Source organism: Castor canadensis, chromosome 12 (genome assembly GCF_047511655.1).
Source record: "Castor canadensis chromosome 12, mCasCan1.hap1v2, whole genome shotgun sequence".
NCBI lineage: Eukaryota > Metazoa > Chordata > Mammalia > Rodentia > Castoridae > Castor > Castor canadensis.
Window position 1 is genome coordinate 33,261,290 of NC_133397.1, and position 18,775 is coordinate 33,280,064.

Sequence of the window (18,775 nt, forward strand, 5' to 3'; positions counted from 1 at the left end):
TCACTGAGAAATGGGCAGTCTAATTGTGATTTTGTAAGTCTTCTTCCAGAGTTTAGGAAGCAGCAGCTGTACCTTTCCTGTACACTGTATTCAGAAGAGCTTTGGGAGCTGGCAATGAAATTAACATTCACAATTGTAGTAGGTTCTAAAGTGATTCAAGTTTAAGATGTTTTTAGCTTAGCTTTGTTGAAATTGTTAAGAGCAGTCTTGCCAAAAAAAAAAAAAAAAAACTGGCAGAAACTAAAAATAAACTGAAGTACTTTCAAAAAATATCTTAAAGGCTACCTCTAATCTCAGGCTTGTATTTATTTATTTAGATTTTTTTTTTAGTCTAAAGCAATGAAAAATTGTTAATGAATAGAAAACTTATATTGAGAGAACACATCTGTATTTGAACTTTTACACAGAAAACCACACATACTCCAAAAGCTATTTGTGTTTCTATGACATTGATGTCTACATTTCAGTGACTACACCACCATACCACACTAACTACTGGAGACCTTTATCTTACTCATGATGAAAAGGGCTAAACTAATTTGATATTTAAAAAATACCCATCAACAAGAACAGGTTATATAATTTTTTAAGAAAACAAAGTACCTACTTCCACTTCAAAGGCAACAACAAATGTCTTCCTCAGATACGACTCCCTAATGGATTTCAATATGAACAACAACAGAAATTTTCTTTGCAGTTTTTTCTGCTTCATCGTGGGTAACATTATTGTTCTTTTTGACTCTCAAACTCTGCACTAAGACTTCTACCATGTTCACTACCTTTTCTGATTCTCTGTCTCCACATCTTCTCCATACAAATACCTGCCAGCTTTACCCTGAAATCCTTGGACTAGGTCAAGCTTATTTCAAACATAAGTTATACTATTGTTTTCTGCTGGCCTTCTAGCTGCCTGTCTCCCTCACTATAAAACTATGCTTTGTTATTTTATTGCATAGTTCTTCAAAATCCTGTGAACTCAGAATATACCTATATTAGTGTTCAGAATATAGCACTTCAGATTTGAGGTGATAAATCCAGTAACACTTTACAGTTTATATGGCAAGGTTGATGAGATTTATGAAATATTTATGACATTAAAAATTACATAGGTATACAACACCCGCCCCATACACTATAGTGAAACACTGTTAATCAGGATGTCTGTTCATGTGATAATACTCCCTTTAATATAGCCATTTGAAAGCTACTACAAGAAACAATAAGCTCCTCAGTAAGGATTTATAAACAATCACTCTTGAATTCCTTAAAAAAGGAAACAGACGCTGTGCTGACGCACAAACACTTAAAAAAATCAGAGAGTTTAAAAATAGAACAGAACTGCCCTATAGATAAAAAATTGTTCAAAGACCTGCAAAAGTTAAACACTCAAACTGAACTTACATAAGATACAAACTCAAGCATAAATTTAATGCATGTTTTTAGCATTTTATAGATAAATACATAAAATAGCAGTAAGTATGTTAATTAAAAAATGTCTTCTGGTTTAAGTTTTTTCAATTCCACCTTTGTATAAAAGACAAGGTTGCCATCAAGGGAAACACCTTTTCCCACACTTCAATATGAAAAGCTTTTATTTCCATATAACGTCAGTTCTGAATTACTATCCTTACCAAACAATCATCTCATTTTTAAAAAATAGACTACCAAACTGCATATTGCACCAACAACTATTTCTCTACTTATGTTTTAGGTCTCAATAATTAATCTGTATTTTATTGCTTACAACAACTCTATGAAATGAGTTTGAAAGGAGTCTCAACTCCTTTTCCCTATGTGCATTGCTTTGTGATTGCTTCAAATAGGAAAGGAAATAGTCTCTTCACTTCATTGCCAGATTTAGAATGATCCACCCTTGTGGGTAATTTTTCCCATAGCATTTGAGATGAATCCCAAAGCTCTGATATAGTCAGTGAATTACTGTGTGTCCAGAAACACTGGAGCTGAAAGACAAGCTGTAAGTTAGATTCCATATATGATCCTCTTGTAATCCTTTACACAAGTTATTCACTTAGACTAAATTTAATTTTTTTCCACAAAGCTTTCCTTTTATAGAACAAGCTACACTAATAGACTAATGACTGGATTATGTCCAAACACAAAATGAGCTAGTTGTGGTGGTACACACCTAGGGAGGCTGAGGCAGGAGTATCCTGAGTTCAAGACCAGCTTGGGATACAAACCCTGTCTCAATAAATAAAATAAAGTAAAATAACATGATAGGGTTGGGGGTACAAATCAGCATGAACAATGCCCAGGGCTCCATCCCCATCACCATAAAAAATGTTTAATTTAAAAATAAAATAATGAACAAGATCTAACTACACACAAAAAATATATGCATTAAAATGGCAGTTTATCTATAGTCAGAACTCCAATATCCATTTCAATAAAAAAAATTACTGACTATATCTTCGTAGTATACCTGTCTGCCCTGAAATAACAAGCATTTATATTAGCAATTCATACAATGCAATTCCATTTATTTTTATTATTCACCACATATAACTTTTGAAAAGCTATATCATAGTCTAATAATGAAAAAATTTACCTTGAATGAGTTAGTGTAATATGGTGAAAGTACACTGTGTTGAGGAAACAAAGCTAATTTCTATACATCATCCTGTAATTAATTGATGATATAATTTCTAGCAAATCATATAACCTTCTGGGACTTTGGGCTTTTCTCTATAAAGTGAGGGGTTGTACACCTCTTCTAGTATTAGTGAGCTATAAATTATTGTTAAAAGGTTTGAGGAAACAAGCTGGCTGAAGCCACAGTTAAATCTGCAGTAAGCAAGGTTAAGCTAGATTCTCTCCTGGGTGGTTTTTGTATTTTTTTTTTTTTAACATATAATGTCTGATCAACCTATAAAAATCTAAGAGATGTCTATAAGTGGTATTGTATATCATTAATTATTAGATTTTCTCATGAATTATATATATATATCTTTTATTATACTTCAATATAATAAAAATGTGCAAGTTAAATGTTAGCTTTCATTGCAGTGTAAGCCATAACCTGTACTGTATGTTTTCCAATAAAAACACTTACAAAACCAAACCAAATCAAAAATCCTTTTTTTTATTTTTGAAGGTTGAAGAAGGCAAGAAAAGGGTAGAACAGTAGTTAAGACAAATGATAACTGGATCTGTTACCACTGTAGGGGAGACTCACAGTTCTTAAAATTAACTGCTTTCGTGTCTTACAAGTTCATAGATCTATTAAAATATTCTATATTGCCATAATAAGGTCAGTAAATAGGTCTTACAGAATGGCTCAAAGAAAGTAATAATTAACACTAATTTGCATGCACTGCAAACCACAACTTATGACGTATCCCAGTTACATCAGTAATATCATCTTTGACCTACTATTCTACTCAAAAACTTAAAGTTGAGATTAAGAGAACAATTATCAAAAGAAAGTCAGAACACCATGCCAAAACCTAACATTGTGTACATTTGGGAATGAAGACTACCAAGATGATGTAACTATCAGCTTGTTCAAATTAAGTTTGCTTTAAAGCGTACTTATTCAAAAAATAAAAGCACATTCCCAGAAATATTTAATTGCAGTCTGCAACTGCTTATTAATAATCATAAATTAATTTTGTGAACTACAGCAGTTTAAAGAATTTTTTTATAATTAACAAGTTTTACAAAAATAATTAGATTAAGAATTTTAGAATTTAAAAGTATTTTCCAACCCAAACACCACCGACTTGTGACAGTAAAGAGAGCAACTTGTTCTGACCTTTGACAAGAAACAAGTTTCTCTGACTTTTCACACAAGTAATTCTTTAGTGGTTGCCACATACAGGGCTCTACAGGACAAAAAAAATTAAAACTCTGTCTTTACAAACATAAAAATTTAAAGATTACTTTTATTCTAACTAGTCTAACTAGTCACCGCCCCCCAAAAAAAGGTGTTTAGTTTAAAATGCTTATGTTATAAAAATTCTGTGAATCCTTTAAGGACTTAAAAAGCAGGGTAATCTGGCAAGAAGAGCAACATGAACTTTTATAACTTTAAAATTACTTTAAGAAGTAGCACAGAAATAAGTATTTTGAGAACATAAATTTTAGGTAATTTAGGTTGATGAAAATCAACTAAATAGGTTACAAATAGTTATTGAAAATTGTACCTCTTAAAAACTGTTTTATATATAAAAAATAACCTATTTTTCATGTAAATATTAAGCAGCTTAGATTTTCTGTGTTTTAATTTTTTTTTATTTTTGGGTCAGTAAAATAAACAACACACTACAAAAGTTTCTAGGTAAAAAATTATAATAAAATTGAATCTCAGACTAGTTTTCTCTTACTACATTCAATATACATCTCAGCAACTACTGAATTGGCCTGTGCTTAGTGAATCCAAACTGCTTGTAAAGAAACTAGCCTATGGAAAGTGTTATTGTTTTATGTGGAAAAGGCTAGCAAAAAACTACCAGTTAGAGGTTAAATAAAATAAAATCAAAACCAAAACAAACACTTACTTATCCCAGAGGTATGTAGAGATAATGAACAGATAACTATAAAGTAGCTTAAGATTATTGATAAAAATAGTTTTAATTTCACTTTGCAAGGTGGCCCTGAGAGTTCCCAGACATAAAATAGTTTATTTAACAAACTGAACCAAAAAACTTTGTTAATCCCATTCATCTTTACTAAAATGGATAAATTAAGGGATATTGAAAAGGTTAATTTAACTAGTGCCAGAATAGTTTTCAGAGAAAACTGTGTATACTTACAAGACTTTAAAAATGGAAGAAAAAATTTCTAGAAACACACATTTCCTAGAAATAGGAATATATTTAAATGAGAAGTATAGGGATAGAGGTTAATTTTCACATTCAACTATTTAAGAATATCATTTGTTAAAGAGTCACATTTGATTTTGAATCACTTACATGCTTTTTTAATAAAAAGATTCTCTGAAAATAGGTTTGCATTTATATCTGTAAAGAGCTTTCACATCTAGTATTCATTTATTCTTTTCAATAACATTCTGAAGTAGCTATTTGATGTTGATTTTTTAGGTGAAAAACTAGGGTTCTGAGACATTAAGGAACTCTGACTAAATGAAGGTACAAAGTCTAACTTCAGGGCTATTTCCATCCCACCATACTCTATGAAATCTTGTAATTATCAATCTTCTCCTGCTACATAGAGAACTGAAGGCTGAAGAACAGATGATCGTGTTGCTTTATTAGAAGAAAGTAAGTTACTTAAAACTACCTGTGTATGTTCCTTATCTCTTAACTATTATATTTGATACTGCCTATAGAAATCATCCTAGGTTGTTCAGACAGGTTTGTTTTGTCTCTAAAAATTGCTCTAAGGTAAAAACTAATGTTATGTAAAGAAAAGCTACTGAAAATTGGCTTTAAGGATCACTAAATAGATTCAGGAATGGAATAAGAAAAAGCAATGCTGTGTACATTTTTATTCCCAATGCAGTTTTGGTGATGGATGCATGTTAAAATTTATACTTACTTTATAATCTCAGTAATGGAAAAAGAAAAAAACAAATGAAGGGGTAAAATACTTTTGAGACACTAATGATGACTTTTAGTTTTGTTCCTGTTGCTTTGTAACTGGGTAAATTTAGCCAAGTAACTTCCTTTTCTCATCTGTTTAAAACAATGTATGTAAATGTAGAAGAAAAAGTATAAAATCTCAAAGAAATACAAAGTGGTGGTTTTAGTCAAAGAAAATGAACTCTGATGATACAGGTCTTTGCTTGTTGTTAGTTTTCAATTTTAGGCACAGTAACCTTCACAGCAAAGACAATCAGCTTGAAACAGGAAAACAAAGTAATAAGCAACTTTATATTTCTTACCTGCATACATATGGTATGTAAGCCTCTCTATAAGTTTAATAACAGTTCCTGCTTTGATAATTGGAATTCCAGCTTTGGGCTGCATGTTCTCTTCAAATATAATATTCTCTTCAGAGTCAGGCTCTGCAAATCTATACACATCAGCACTAGGCAGCCTCATCTGCTCCTCCTTCTCTTCCTGGAGCATTGTTACATCAAGCATCCTTTCCAGTGTACTCCGGTACTGTAAAGATATCAATGCTGCCATCCAATTGTTTTTCTCTTCAGCTGACTTGGCAGAAAATATAACACTATTTTCATCTTTTAAAATTATTTCAAAAGCATGCTTGTATTCATTGGTGTCATCTTTATCATTAATCTGTACCTTTCGCATAAAAAACTTTTCTTTAAGACGATATTCTGCGTTGCTAGCACCAGGAAGTCTTGGCTGCCCGTGATTTGATTTACAGCAAATCATTAAGCCATCAAAGAGAAATATGTGTCTCTCATGTTTGGCTCCTACACGTGTAAGAGTTCCTTCCATTATAAATTCATTGCAACATTGTCCAATGTCTTTTCCCTCCCAACCATCAATATTCTTCTGAATCTCGTTCATTTTCTTGATTGCTAGTTGTTTCCCCTTCATTTGCTGACTATAAAACCGACACGCAGATTCACTGGGATAAAGGAAAAGGCATGATTAGTGCACAATAACAGAGAATCTAGAGTTCATGCAAATAAGGGAAAGGATAAAAGTACTTTTTAAAAAATCACACTGATTAAGGTGTTCACTAATTCCCCAAATTTATTAGGGTTACACAGTTACATAATTTTGGAAATTAAAGCAACACAGAAATTTTTTTCACTGCTCTAAAAAGAATAATGAGTACTAACAAAATTCAACCACAGAATGATTATTTCTATCTTGGCTACTGACACATATTAAAAAGTAGCCCAATATAGTGAAAAAAGTAATTTAAGAGACTAAAATAAATTACTGAGAAGTGTTTAAATGGATAAGACCCAAAGCTAAAAACATGTAGCACATACTATAATTAGGAAAAAGGAAGCAGTGTTATTTGAATTAATGCCTTGAGTTATATAGTCCCTAAAATAAAGGACAGTACTAATTTTATTTTGACAGATGCTTACATAAATGTAGCCAGTACATTTTGCTCTATCTCTCCTTTAGCTTACCAGTTGATTCTCAGGAGGTCTTGTCTGGGAGTGTGCAAGGAAAATGCACAAATATGAAAGGTTTCAAACAATAACAAACTCTCTTGGCTTTGATGTCACTTCCTCTGAAAGACCAAGCTTGTCACTAAAACTATTTTCTTCATTGTTTACTTGAGGAGGGAACTGGGATCCCTGAATTTATACCACAATATTCAGAGTGTAAAGGAGGACGTTTTTAAAAGGGAGAATATTCACCTCAATCTTCGCTTTGCAAGACTTTTAGAACATATTTTTTCCATACCACTTTGAACATTAAGCAAAGCTGTTATTGCTTGTTTCAAACATTCCTTGTCTTCTTGATCTTCACTCTTTTCTTCTAACTGCTATAAAAACCAAAAGGACAATTTGAACCCATAGAACAGTTTTGAACAAAACAATAAGGCCATTAAGGATAAAAATGACATTCATTCACTTCTTTCTACAACAATAATTTTAAATGTTTCACAAAATGTATTCTTTTAAAAAGTGGGTTTTTTTCATTTGTGAATTACTACCTGTAGGAACATGTGACCAAGTTTTCCACATTAAAAAAGAACAGGAAAAACGTTTAAAAGACAGGATGTACCTTGTGACAAGCAATAATGTGCCATTTCTCAATGTGAATACTACTGAAAAGAAACAAGGGATATAATCTGTCTTTTTAAGTATCACAGGACTCAGCACAGCACTAGGAACATATGTAAGGTTTTTTTTTTTTAAGTGTAGGTTTCTGATCCCATATGAGTTTCCATTATGGGGTATTATGATAATACTAAAAAAAAAAAAAAACAGTAGAGGAGGCTGCAATATAGAAGAGAGGAACCTCAAACACAAAGATGATCAAAAAATTTTTTTGGAGTTCAAAACCCAGTACCACCATTTTTTTTTCTTCAGAGATGAGAAGGATCACAGTTAAAGGCCAGTCCAGGCAAAAAGTTGGTAAGATCCATCTTTAACAATAAGCCAGGTGTGGTGGCCTGCACCTGTGATCCCAGCTATGTTGGAGGTGTAGTAGGAGGATCACAGTCTGAGGCTGGTCTGGACAAAAATACGAGAATATCTGAATGATTAACTAAAGCAAAACAGGACTGGGGGCATGGCAAGTGGAGTGCCTACATAGCAGGCACAGGTCCTGAGACCAAACCTCAAGACTAACTATAAATAAATAATCAAAACATTTTTTTTTTTTTTGGAGATGAGGTCTCACTATGTTGCCTAGGCTGGTCTCAAAGTCTTGAACTCAAGTGATTGTCCTGCCTCCTTACAACTTGGACTTGAGGTGTGTATCATCACACCTAGTTCCTAGGACCAAGTTTTGACTCTACTTCTGTGTGACCATGAGGCAAATTTCTCCATCTCTGAGCCTCACTTTTCTTCTTCCAAATGATACTTATAAAAAGCCTGCCATGCCTACTTTTAGGATTGATATTAAAAAATCAAAGTACTTTGCAAACAGTAACACACAATATAAGTGTACATTGTTACCTTTGTAGTTCTACAGAATTAACAGCATTACTGTCATGAAGAATTCTGTCAGTATCCACATGTTAAGTTACTGAATAAAGCTAGGAATCCACACAATTATGAACCTCAAGTGCATTTTCTATTAGTGGCAAATTATCTGTATGCTAGCCATAAAGCTGCTCTGAGGAAGAAGTAAGTCATTGTTAACTTACTAGTGGTAATTACGTCAAGGCAGCTTTACCTCAAGCAAGTGGTTTAACAGAAGGGTGAGTGACAGTAAGTGAAGGTAGTTCAGTAACCCAAGCCTGCTTTTGGCTGCTAAAAAGGGAAAGTTAGGAAATACCATTTTATCAATGGAACTTCCATGCAAGTGTTGAAGAAAACCTACTTTCTCTCTTAAAGGAAAAGACTCAAAAAATAAAACCACGAAATAGTCAAAGTAATTGTAAAGTTTACTTTATATACACATTAGGGACTGGTAGAATGGCTCGACGTAAGAGCACCTGCCTGCTTAGCAAGTGCAAGGCTCTGAGTTCAAACCTTAGTCTGCCAAAAAAAAAAAGCAAAAAATACACACATTAATCGCTGAGCATGGTCTTCATGCCTGTAATCCCAGCCCCTTGAGAAGAGGAGATCAGGAGGATCATGATGCTAGGCTAGGCCAGGCAAAAAGTTCACAAGACCCCATCTCAACCAATAAAAGCTGGGTGTTGTACCTGCCTATCAATCCAGCTACAAGGGAAACGTAAATAGGAGAATTGAAGTCCAGGAATAAACCTGAGCCCCTATTCAAAAAATAACTAAAGAAAAAGGGGCTGGAGGTATGCTCAAGTGGTAGAGTGTCTGCCTACCAAGTGTGAGGCTCTGAGTTCAAACACCAGTACTATCCCGCCCTCAAAAAAAAAAATACTCGCACGCATGTATACACACACCAAAAAACAAAAAAAGCTCAAATAGACCTTTTACTTGTAATGTTGCTCTTCACTTTTATGGCCAGCTGTACATAAAGACACTAGGTTTGTACTTGGTGGACATTACTGTAGGCCAAAGGCTGGATTCTAGTATTTTCCATCCCAGCATTCTAAACACTTAGCTTCTCACATGGCAGAATTTTGGGATACAAAATGTTACCATTATCAAGTTTAGACAGACTAACATTGAAAGCTATATATATATATATTTTTTATTTTTAAAAAGCAATTTAATAAAAGCACCACTGAAGAATAAGGTATCTCACTGAGTTGAGAATTCAACCACTTGAAAGTAAAGCCCAGAGAATTCAGTCAGTAAGATATGTAACAAGATCTGTCTGGCAGGAGAATATTAAGCCCTTGATATTTTGTCCTTAGTATTTTTTATATTATGAATGTAGGCAAACATACCTAATGTTATACAAAATTCTAATATAAAAGAAAAATGTTTAGACATGCATTTGATTTTCTCTTCTAAAAACATTTCAAGTTTCTTAGTCATTTAACAGTAGCATTTTCTATATGGAATATACAAAGATATTGTTAGTATTTTTTAAACCACAAACCCAAAGTTATTTCCAACTCATAAAACTTTTCTGATGATATAATTTTTAAATGTTACTTTTACCTTCATAGCACTAAGCAATCTATTATTATCTGGTGTAATAAATGACCTTTCTTATAAGCATTCTTTTCTTATCAGCTGGTTTAAGCTGGGCACTGGTGCAGAATAACTCAAACTAACTAACATGGAAGAGGTGTTTTATTGTAGAACAGAAACAGAGCAGTAGTGATTAGTATGTAAGTGAGACTCCACAGAGCAGCATCCTCTTCAATCAATGCTATGCTCCTCATGGGTGCCTTTTAATAACAGTGTGCAATAACAGCAACTTCACTTTATAATTGCAGTTCATTTTAAATAGTTTTAAAAATTACCAAATCCTAAAATTATGGTGCTATATACGAGATTGTATTTAACCATGTGTGAGGACTCATACTGTAAAGCACAATAAAAACTCATATGCTCTATAGAGATGATAAAGTTTCTATTTTCACAAGAAAGGAGCCACTTTTACCATTGCCTCCCTTTTTTGGCCACTTACAAATAAGTAGAGGGGCAGTATTGAATATGGCACCTCCAGGAAATCTTGGGAGATAAATGGCATTAAAGTTAAGAAGCTACAAAAGGAAAATGACATTCATAGTGGTGTTCAGGCAAAGAATAAAACTCAAGATTGTTTTACTTATAAAATAAATATTGTACCTGATGCATAATTTTATGAGTTCCGTTAATCAATAAACACAGAATGACTTTCCTTTGTTGATAAATTCGTAATTTATCTTTAGAAACAAACTTTCTCCAATATGACGTTACATAAAATGACTACCATTTACTTGACTGCACAGGCAGGTAAGACCAGATGCAAGATATGTAACTATCAGTTCAAAGACCTTTTTACTACAGTGTACCCAAATAATTGAAATTATCTGAAAAACCTACTTACAAATAGGATCTTTGTAGATTTAATCAAGTTGAGATGAGGTCATACTGGGTTAGGGTGAGCCCTAATTCCACTGACCTCATATCTTAAAGAAAGGAAAGGAGATCTGGATGTAGACAAAGAATGTGGAGTTTGAAGAACTTGATGTGAAGATGGAGGCAAAGATTGGAGTGGTGGCATTTATAAACCAAGGAACACCATGGATTACAGATGCTGCCAGGAAGAGACAGCTGGATTCTTCCCTATACTCTTCAAAAGAGGTAGCCTTGCCCACATCCTTACTTAGACTTATAGCCTCCAGAAACATGAAAGAAATTTCTGTTATTTTCAGCCACTGAGTTTTTGATATTTTGCTATGTCAGCCATAGAAACTAAGACATATTAGTATACAAATAATGATAATATAGATTTCAATGTAATTTTTAGAATAAGCTTACTTTTTCCTAGGTTACATGGACCCAACATACTAAGAAGAGACCAGGGTAACTCTCCAGGAAGTTAACTAGCTCAAAGTCATCCTGTATGATTTTTTTTTCTAATGTTTGTGTGGGTTTACCTTGGGAATTAAAAAATCATGCCTCAGAAACAGAGAAAAAGTCTAAGTTTTTGTTAAATTGTACTGATTTGTTAACCTCCAAAATCTTGGTCAACAGATTTTTTTAGTCCCAAGAAATGAGCCTAAATTTGTTGAATAAGGCAAATTAAACTTCATATAGAAAAGTTACATTATTGGAACAATATGGTTTTCAAAACTGCATAAAGGAAGTTTTATTAACTTCATAAAATAGTAACTTTTTAAATTAATTAAAAGGGCTCAAAGTCTTGATTGCTGACTTGGTTAAAAGAGATATTTTTTTAGTCTGAGTAGCATTAAAGTCCTATACTAATTTTTGTTAATTTTTTTGGTTGACAAGTAAAAATTATATATGTTTATGGTATACAACATGATATGTATAGTATACCAAAGCAAGATATTTAACATATGTATTACCAAATATACTCATTTTCTCTGGTGAGAACCTTAGAATTTACTCTTTTTTTCTTGCAGTACTGAGGTTTGAAGTCAGGGCCTTGTGCTTGCTAGGCAGGCACTTGAGCCATACCTTTATTTTAATCTAAGATCTACTCTCTTAACTATAGTCACCATAATATACAATAGATCTCTTTAAAAAAAAAATTTTTTTTTTTGAGCTAGGATCTCTCTGTAGCCCAAGCTGGCCTCAAACTTGTTATCCTCATGACTCAGCTTCCCAAGTGCTGGAATTATAAGTGTGCGCCATAAAGTACTGAGAGATGAAACTGGAGAGATTGCCACAGTGAAGCTACATGTTAGATGTCATGATACAGATGAAAGGGGACCAGGTGCACTTTTCAGTCTGGGAGTTCTAGGTGGTATAGAAATCTATGAGGAGTGTGCTACCATATCCAGGCAAAAGATACTAAAGGGTACATTAAGGAGAGTCAGAGCAGATAAAACAGGCTGGATTCCAGAGTCATTTCTGGAGTTAAATCATGAGGACCTGCTAATAAGGGACAAAGAAGAATCAAGGATGTGAAGGCTTCTGGTGAGGAAAAAGTACTGGGTGGAGGGCAGATATGGTGAGAGATGGAGTAAAATGTTAAGTTTATAGTATCCGCAGGGGGTTGGGGGTGTAGTTCAGTGGTAAAGCACTTGCCTAGCATGTGCAAGGCCCTGGATTTGATCCCCAGCCCAGCAAAACAAAACAAAAACTGCAGGACAAGAAGAAAAATCTAAATGATGATAGTACTCAATATTTATGTCCTTTACCTTACTTTTACATACATTATTTTGGTTGACAGTATTACCCAGTGAAATAAGAATTTCCATAAATAAGGAAACCAGCATTCAAGAAGGTGAAGTAATAACTTGTCTCTGGCCATACAACTAGTAAGCTACTGAGCAAGAACACAAGAAGAATATCAGACTTCTATCTTCTCTAATGAGCTTTCAGAAACCAGTCTACTGGGACTGGAAGCACAGCTCAAGTGGTGGAGTGCCTTTGTAAGTGCAGAGCAGAGCCCTGAATTCAAACCCCAATCCTACCAAAAAAAAAAAAAAAAAAAAAAAGCCACTCCACTTATAGATAAATTATGACTAATTTCCAATTGTCACAGATATTTTAGGGTTTTGCTGCCTCTGGATGTCCCAATTTTATGCAATTATTGCCAAGTCAAGAATTACCAAGTCCAGACTGACACCTGGAATTAATAGCAATTCCCAAAAGAAAAAAAATCAAAACAAAACATGTAGTTCGGGGAAAAAAACCTTAGATCCTTAAGAGCTGAAATGTCTTTTAGTTTATCTGATGGGAAAACCCCATGATAAGTTTCCCTAAATAACATTCACAAGCACATTACATTTTGAAGAGGTTTATTTCATGGTGTAATTGATTTGTGAAATTCTGGAAAACAACTAGATCACTTTATTGTGCAATTTTGCAAAGCTATTAATATTCTAATGTACAGTGAACAGCTGCCCCTTTACTTAGATTATTTCACGAAACATCCCAGAGAATACACTTTGAAAATACTGATCAATGGAAATAAGCAACATATCTTCAAGTAAAAATTAAACATAAGTAGCATGTTAAGAATAAGAGAATACAGAATACAAGAGTGATCAGAGTCTGTAGACTAATTACACAAACGGTTTTGCTCTATCTACTGTTAATTTTATAATGTTAACTTAGGCAGTAATATGAAGCAGGGATACACATGCTTAAGTCCATAGAAATCTCTTAAATCCTAAAGGATGCACTTACAAAATGAAAATTCTATTACCAGTTACAATTTATTGTCTGTATTTGGAGAATAGTCCATTTCTCTTCTTATGACTGAGTTTTATAGCCTTCTGGACCTGCATCAAAGCTTCTTGTCTTATTTATAAATTAGTAACTGCTTTGAGGTTTCATATGGCCTTTGAATCCTTCAGAATTTCATTACAGGCTCAGGTAAAAACCTCATTCCTACAGAAACTATCACAAAGAAGGATTCTATATAACAAAACTGTTTGTGAAAGTCTCATTACAACTATGGCTATCATAATGAATTCTTTGTAAAGAATTACTTTATGTACTAATGCATTCTCTTGATTACTCTCTTAATATATTAGTCCTATATTACTAAAGACCTTAAATGGTATGTACTTTGTAGTCTAGAACAGATTACTTAGAGCTTTATAATTTTGCCTAGCAATTAAATATTACTCTTTAAATTCTTAGTCTTTTCCCAGTTCAGACATTCTTACTTGAAAAATCTAATTGAAAGGAGTCTAAATTACTTCAATGAAGAGATCTGGCAAATGGAATAAAAATGTAGGGATGATGGCTAGGAACACTGGCTTGTGCTTGTATTCCCAGCTACTTGGGAGGTGGAGATTGGGAGGATTACAGTTCAAGGCCAGTCCTGGCAAAAATTTAGTAAGACACCCTCCCTCCAAGCCCAAACAGTAAACCAGGCGTGGTGACATATACCTGTGGTCCCAACTACATGGGAGGATCACAGGTAGAATTGCAATTTGAGGCCAGCCCAGGACAAAAACCACAAGATCCGACTTGAAAAATAACTAAAGTAAAAAGGGGTGGGGGTGTTGCTCAAGCAGTGAACACCTGACTAGAAAGCATGAGCCCTGAGTTCAACCCCTAGTTCTGAGAAAAACAAAAAAGTAGAGATGAGAGTTCCTCCAGTTTACTAATTTACAGACCTTCTCCTCATTCAGTGATTCATTAGAGAACTCATTTCATCATCTATTCCTATAAATAATAATTAAGATTTCCATAACATATTCTCCATAACAGAATGATACTATATAGAATTTTTGATGAAACAAATATATGTTTAAATGCTAAAGAAATAATAGGGCTTTAATTTCTTTAATTTTTAGTTTTTATTTTAGGTAAAAGTGTATTTCTTAAAAACTGTTTCAATAGCAATTTCAATTGACAAGTATTAACAGTCAACTCTTGATGATTTATAAAAGGTTTTATCATGGATCAAGCAGATTCTCCCTCCCTCTATGGTCCAGAAATACTAACTTTAAAAGTATAGGTCTGCCTGCTTCAAACACTGTATACAATGAAGCATTACTCAGACAAGTAAGATGGCTACACTCCGATTTCTCACTGCTACTGCAGTTAAAGGAATTTATAGGTATTTCTGATAAGTTTCAACTTAAATTTTGAAACACATTAAAAATAAATTCTTTGTGAATATAAAACTAAGTTCTCTTAGAGTACAGTAAGTGCTGGGAACAAAAACACAGGGTTAATAAATTACTGACTTAAGCTCCTAATCAGTCTTTTTCTAATTGCATATTATTTAGCGCTATCTACAGGAGGTATTCTTTAAGATAGACTACAGCAACTGATAACTAATTTCCTGTATTCTAATTTAAGGAAATAATAGTACTTATTCATGTTTTGTTTTCTTTATGTATGTGTGTGTGTGTGTGTGTGTGTATATATATATATATATATAAATATATATATATATATACATATATATATATTAAAGGTAAATTGAATATGAACTTGAGCTACACTACTGAATTATAGTTTATACAGACTAAGGTCCCTCTTTTCCTTAGTTTCAGTGTATAATAATAAAGGACAAAATTCCCTCCTGCTTCTTAATATTTTGAATTGTGATCAAATGATAGATTTTTTACTGAACTTATTCAAAATTACTGCTTCTAAAGCAATGATAAGCAATTTAACAAAGTTAAAAGCTGAGCTGTGGCAATCAGGTGAATTAACCTTCCTTATTACTTCAGCCTTATTCTCACACTAGGTCCCTTATCTGAGTCCTTGAATCTACTGAGGTCCCCAGATGGAGACTTGGATACATAAGTACAAAGTTGTTTTCAAAGAATGACCACATACAAAAAATAGCTCAAAAATACCCAACAATTGTTTTGAAATTCAGTATTAAAGCTGGAGAAAATATGCTACTTTTTTAGATTTAATTATAATTGCTTCTTAACTGGAAAAAGAAAATGCAGACACACTAATGAACATGGGTGCCCACATAATAATTTACAAATGTAGTAGAAAAAAAATAAATTTCAGAGCTGGGTACTGGTGCCCACATCCTGTAAACCTAACTACTTGGGATGCTGAAATTAAGGGAATCATGGTTCAAGGCCAGCCCAGGCAAACAGTTTGCAAGACTCTACTTCCAAACTAACCAGAACAACAACAACAACAACAACAAAAATGAACTGGAGGGACGGCTCAAGCGGTATAGTGCCGCTTAACAAGCATGAAGCCTTGAGTTCAAACCAAGCCCTACCAAAAAACAAAAAAGTGTTGTGGTATATGCCAGCTAGATAAGAGTATTGCAGTTCAACACCTGTCCATGTAAAAATGTTAGTGATACCCATCAAAAAACAAACTAAAGGGCTCAAGGTGTGACTCAGGTGGTACAGTGCCTGCTTAGCAAGCACAGGCCCTGATACCAAAAACCAAAACCAAAACTGCCACAACAACAAAAAGTAAAACAAAAAAGGACTGGAGACATAGCTCAAGTGGTAAAAAGCTTGCCTAGCAAGTAGGAAGCACTGAGTTCAATCCCCAGAAATACCCCAAAATTAATAATAACAGTAATTCATTACATTCAAATATTTTATAAATATCAATAAGGCTCTTCTTACCTTCAGAAGTTCAAAGTAATGCAAGCAGTGGTAAACTGGGGCTAAAAGTAGCCTGGGTAAAACATATTGAACAGCTTCTTTGAAACCTTCGCCTATTGACTAGAAAAGAAAGTGATTTAAATTTTTTTAAAGTTAACTTTTTGAACATTGTATATCTTGATTTAAAAATTACTATACCTGCAAATAAAGAGCTGCCCCCGGCTTTGACAGCTGACTAAGGAATCGGTCATGAAAGCCAGGTCGCAAGATATCGCGAGCATACGATTCATAGGGGTCAAATGCCAGCTCCTTAGAAAATAAAGAATGTAAAGTGTAAATAATCTCTAAGGCAAAACACAGTCTACCACCATAAACAAAATACTAAATCATTAGCACATCTATGCCAGCACAGTTATATATTTCTTTTAAAACCTCTAAATAAAAAAAATTGTAACTGTAATTTTAACAGAATAAAACTAATTATTTCAAAAGTATACATCAATTCTTTGTTATGAATTATAGGAACTTATATTCTAAGATACTTCTCATTAAAGGAATTCAGTAGAGTATAGAGTTACTATAAGAGGGCTAGTGGAGTAACTCAAGTGGTAAAGAGCCTGCCTAGCAAAAGTGAGGCAGAGTTCAAGCCCCAGTACTACCAAAATAAATAAATAAATAAATAAATAAATAAATAAATAAGGCAGACTTGGTTCTGGAAAACAACAAAGCTTAACTGAAAAAGAATATAGTGGGAAGAGGGGAGAAATGACCAAAACATTGTATGCACATATGAATAAAAAAAAAAGAATATGGCTATCAATAAATAGGCAAGGTATAAACACTTAGAATTCTGATGACAGATGTTTATTTTATCATAGTTTTTTTTCTTTCTTTTTTGTAGTACAGGGGTTTAAACTCAGGGCTTTGTGCTTGCTAGGCAGGTGCTCTCCCACACGAGCCACTCCACCAGCCCTATAGCTTTTTCCTTTGGTGACAGACTTTTAATTTCACATTCTGTAAGCCAAAAGTAACAATTTCTATCATCTAAAAGTCACTGTTGCTGGCATTGGTGGCTTACACCTACAATCCTCGCTACTTGGGAGGCTGAGATCTGGAGGATCACAGGCAAATTATTTGCCAGCCTAGGCAAATAATTCTCCAGACCCCACCTCCAAAAATAACCAGAGCAGAATGGACTTGGAGGTGTTACTCAAGTGGTAAAACGTCTCCTTTGTGAGCACAAAGCCCTGAGTTCAAATACTAGTCCCACCAAAAAAGTCATTGTTACAGTTTTCATAAAACAACTTTATGCAAACTGCCAAAAATTTTACTATCATTATCAATACAACCAATTGTCAATAAAACTAAATTATCATGGCTAGGTTTAAAACAGTATCAAGGAAAAAGAGAGTGAGTCTATTGATTGTAGCAGGAGGAATAGGGCCTCTACTCTTCCGTGCCCTATTCCAGGTATAAAACTATTAAGAAAACGGTGCTGTAGATTGTAGCAGGAGTTCACTTTCATACAGATTCATTTTAGAGGAAGAGTGGAAGGAGCATAATAAAGTGGAGTATAGTAGAAGGAAGTAGGAGGAAATGATAGGACAAATGATGTTTGAGTTAATTATCCTTAATGTTGTTTTTCACTCATTTTTTAAGGAAAACTTGAATATTATTAATTCTAGATCAGACATCGTTAAGACTTGAGTTCTGGTCACTGTAAAATGCAATATGACACAAAAAGTTTCAAGTCATCCTGGATTCCAAGAGCAGGATTTCTGTTCACTCCCTAATTTTAACTCCTTAAACAGTCATTTCAACTAAAAATTTGTGTTATAATAATGTAATACCAGAGACTGCAACTCATTGCAAAGTTTACAGAAATGGGTAGAACACTTTCACCAACAACAGGAAAGAGTCAGGAAAAAACAGAGCATGTGGGAAAGAGGAATACACCTGTGTTCCAGGCCTCTCCAAACTGCAAGAAATGATCATACAGTAGACATGTTTGCCTTCCTTCTCTTTCAATAAGCCCCAATATATAATAGAATTGTTACAACTATAAACAAAAGAAAGCATAGTTTAAAAACACAGGCTCTGGAGTCACAAAGACCTAGGTTCCAATTCT

The 18,775-nt window shown here is 33.7% G+C and overlaps 1 protein-coding gene across 3 annotated transcripts in view; it reads right to left on the reverse strand.

Annotated features, from left to right (window-relative positions):
* The window catches only part of Sos1 (SOS Ras/Rac guanine nucleotide exchange factor 1), a 137,168-nt gene that overhangs the window by 34,208 nt on the left and 84,185 nt on the right, over window positions 1–18,775 (reverse strand). For all 3 annotated transcript variants that reach the window (XM_020161976.2, XM_074049536.1, XM_074049537.1), the window contains exons 7-10: window positions 16,846–16,956; window positions 16,669–16,767; window positions 7,277–7,404; window positions 5,867–6,522 (exon numbers count right to left, since the gene is read on the reverse strand). In XM_020161976.2, coding sequence (XP_020017565.1) covers window positions 5,867–6,522; window positions 7,277–7,404; window positions 16,669–16,767; window positions 16,846–16,956 — 994 coding nt within the window. The remainder of the gene's footprint in view (window positions 1–5,866; window positions 6,523–7,276; window positions 7,405–16,668; window positions 16,768–16,845; window positions 16,957–18,775) is intronic.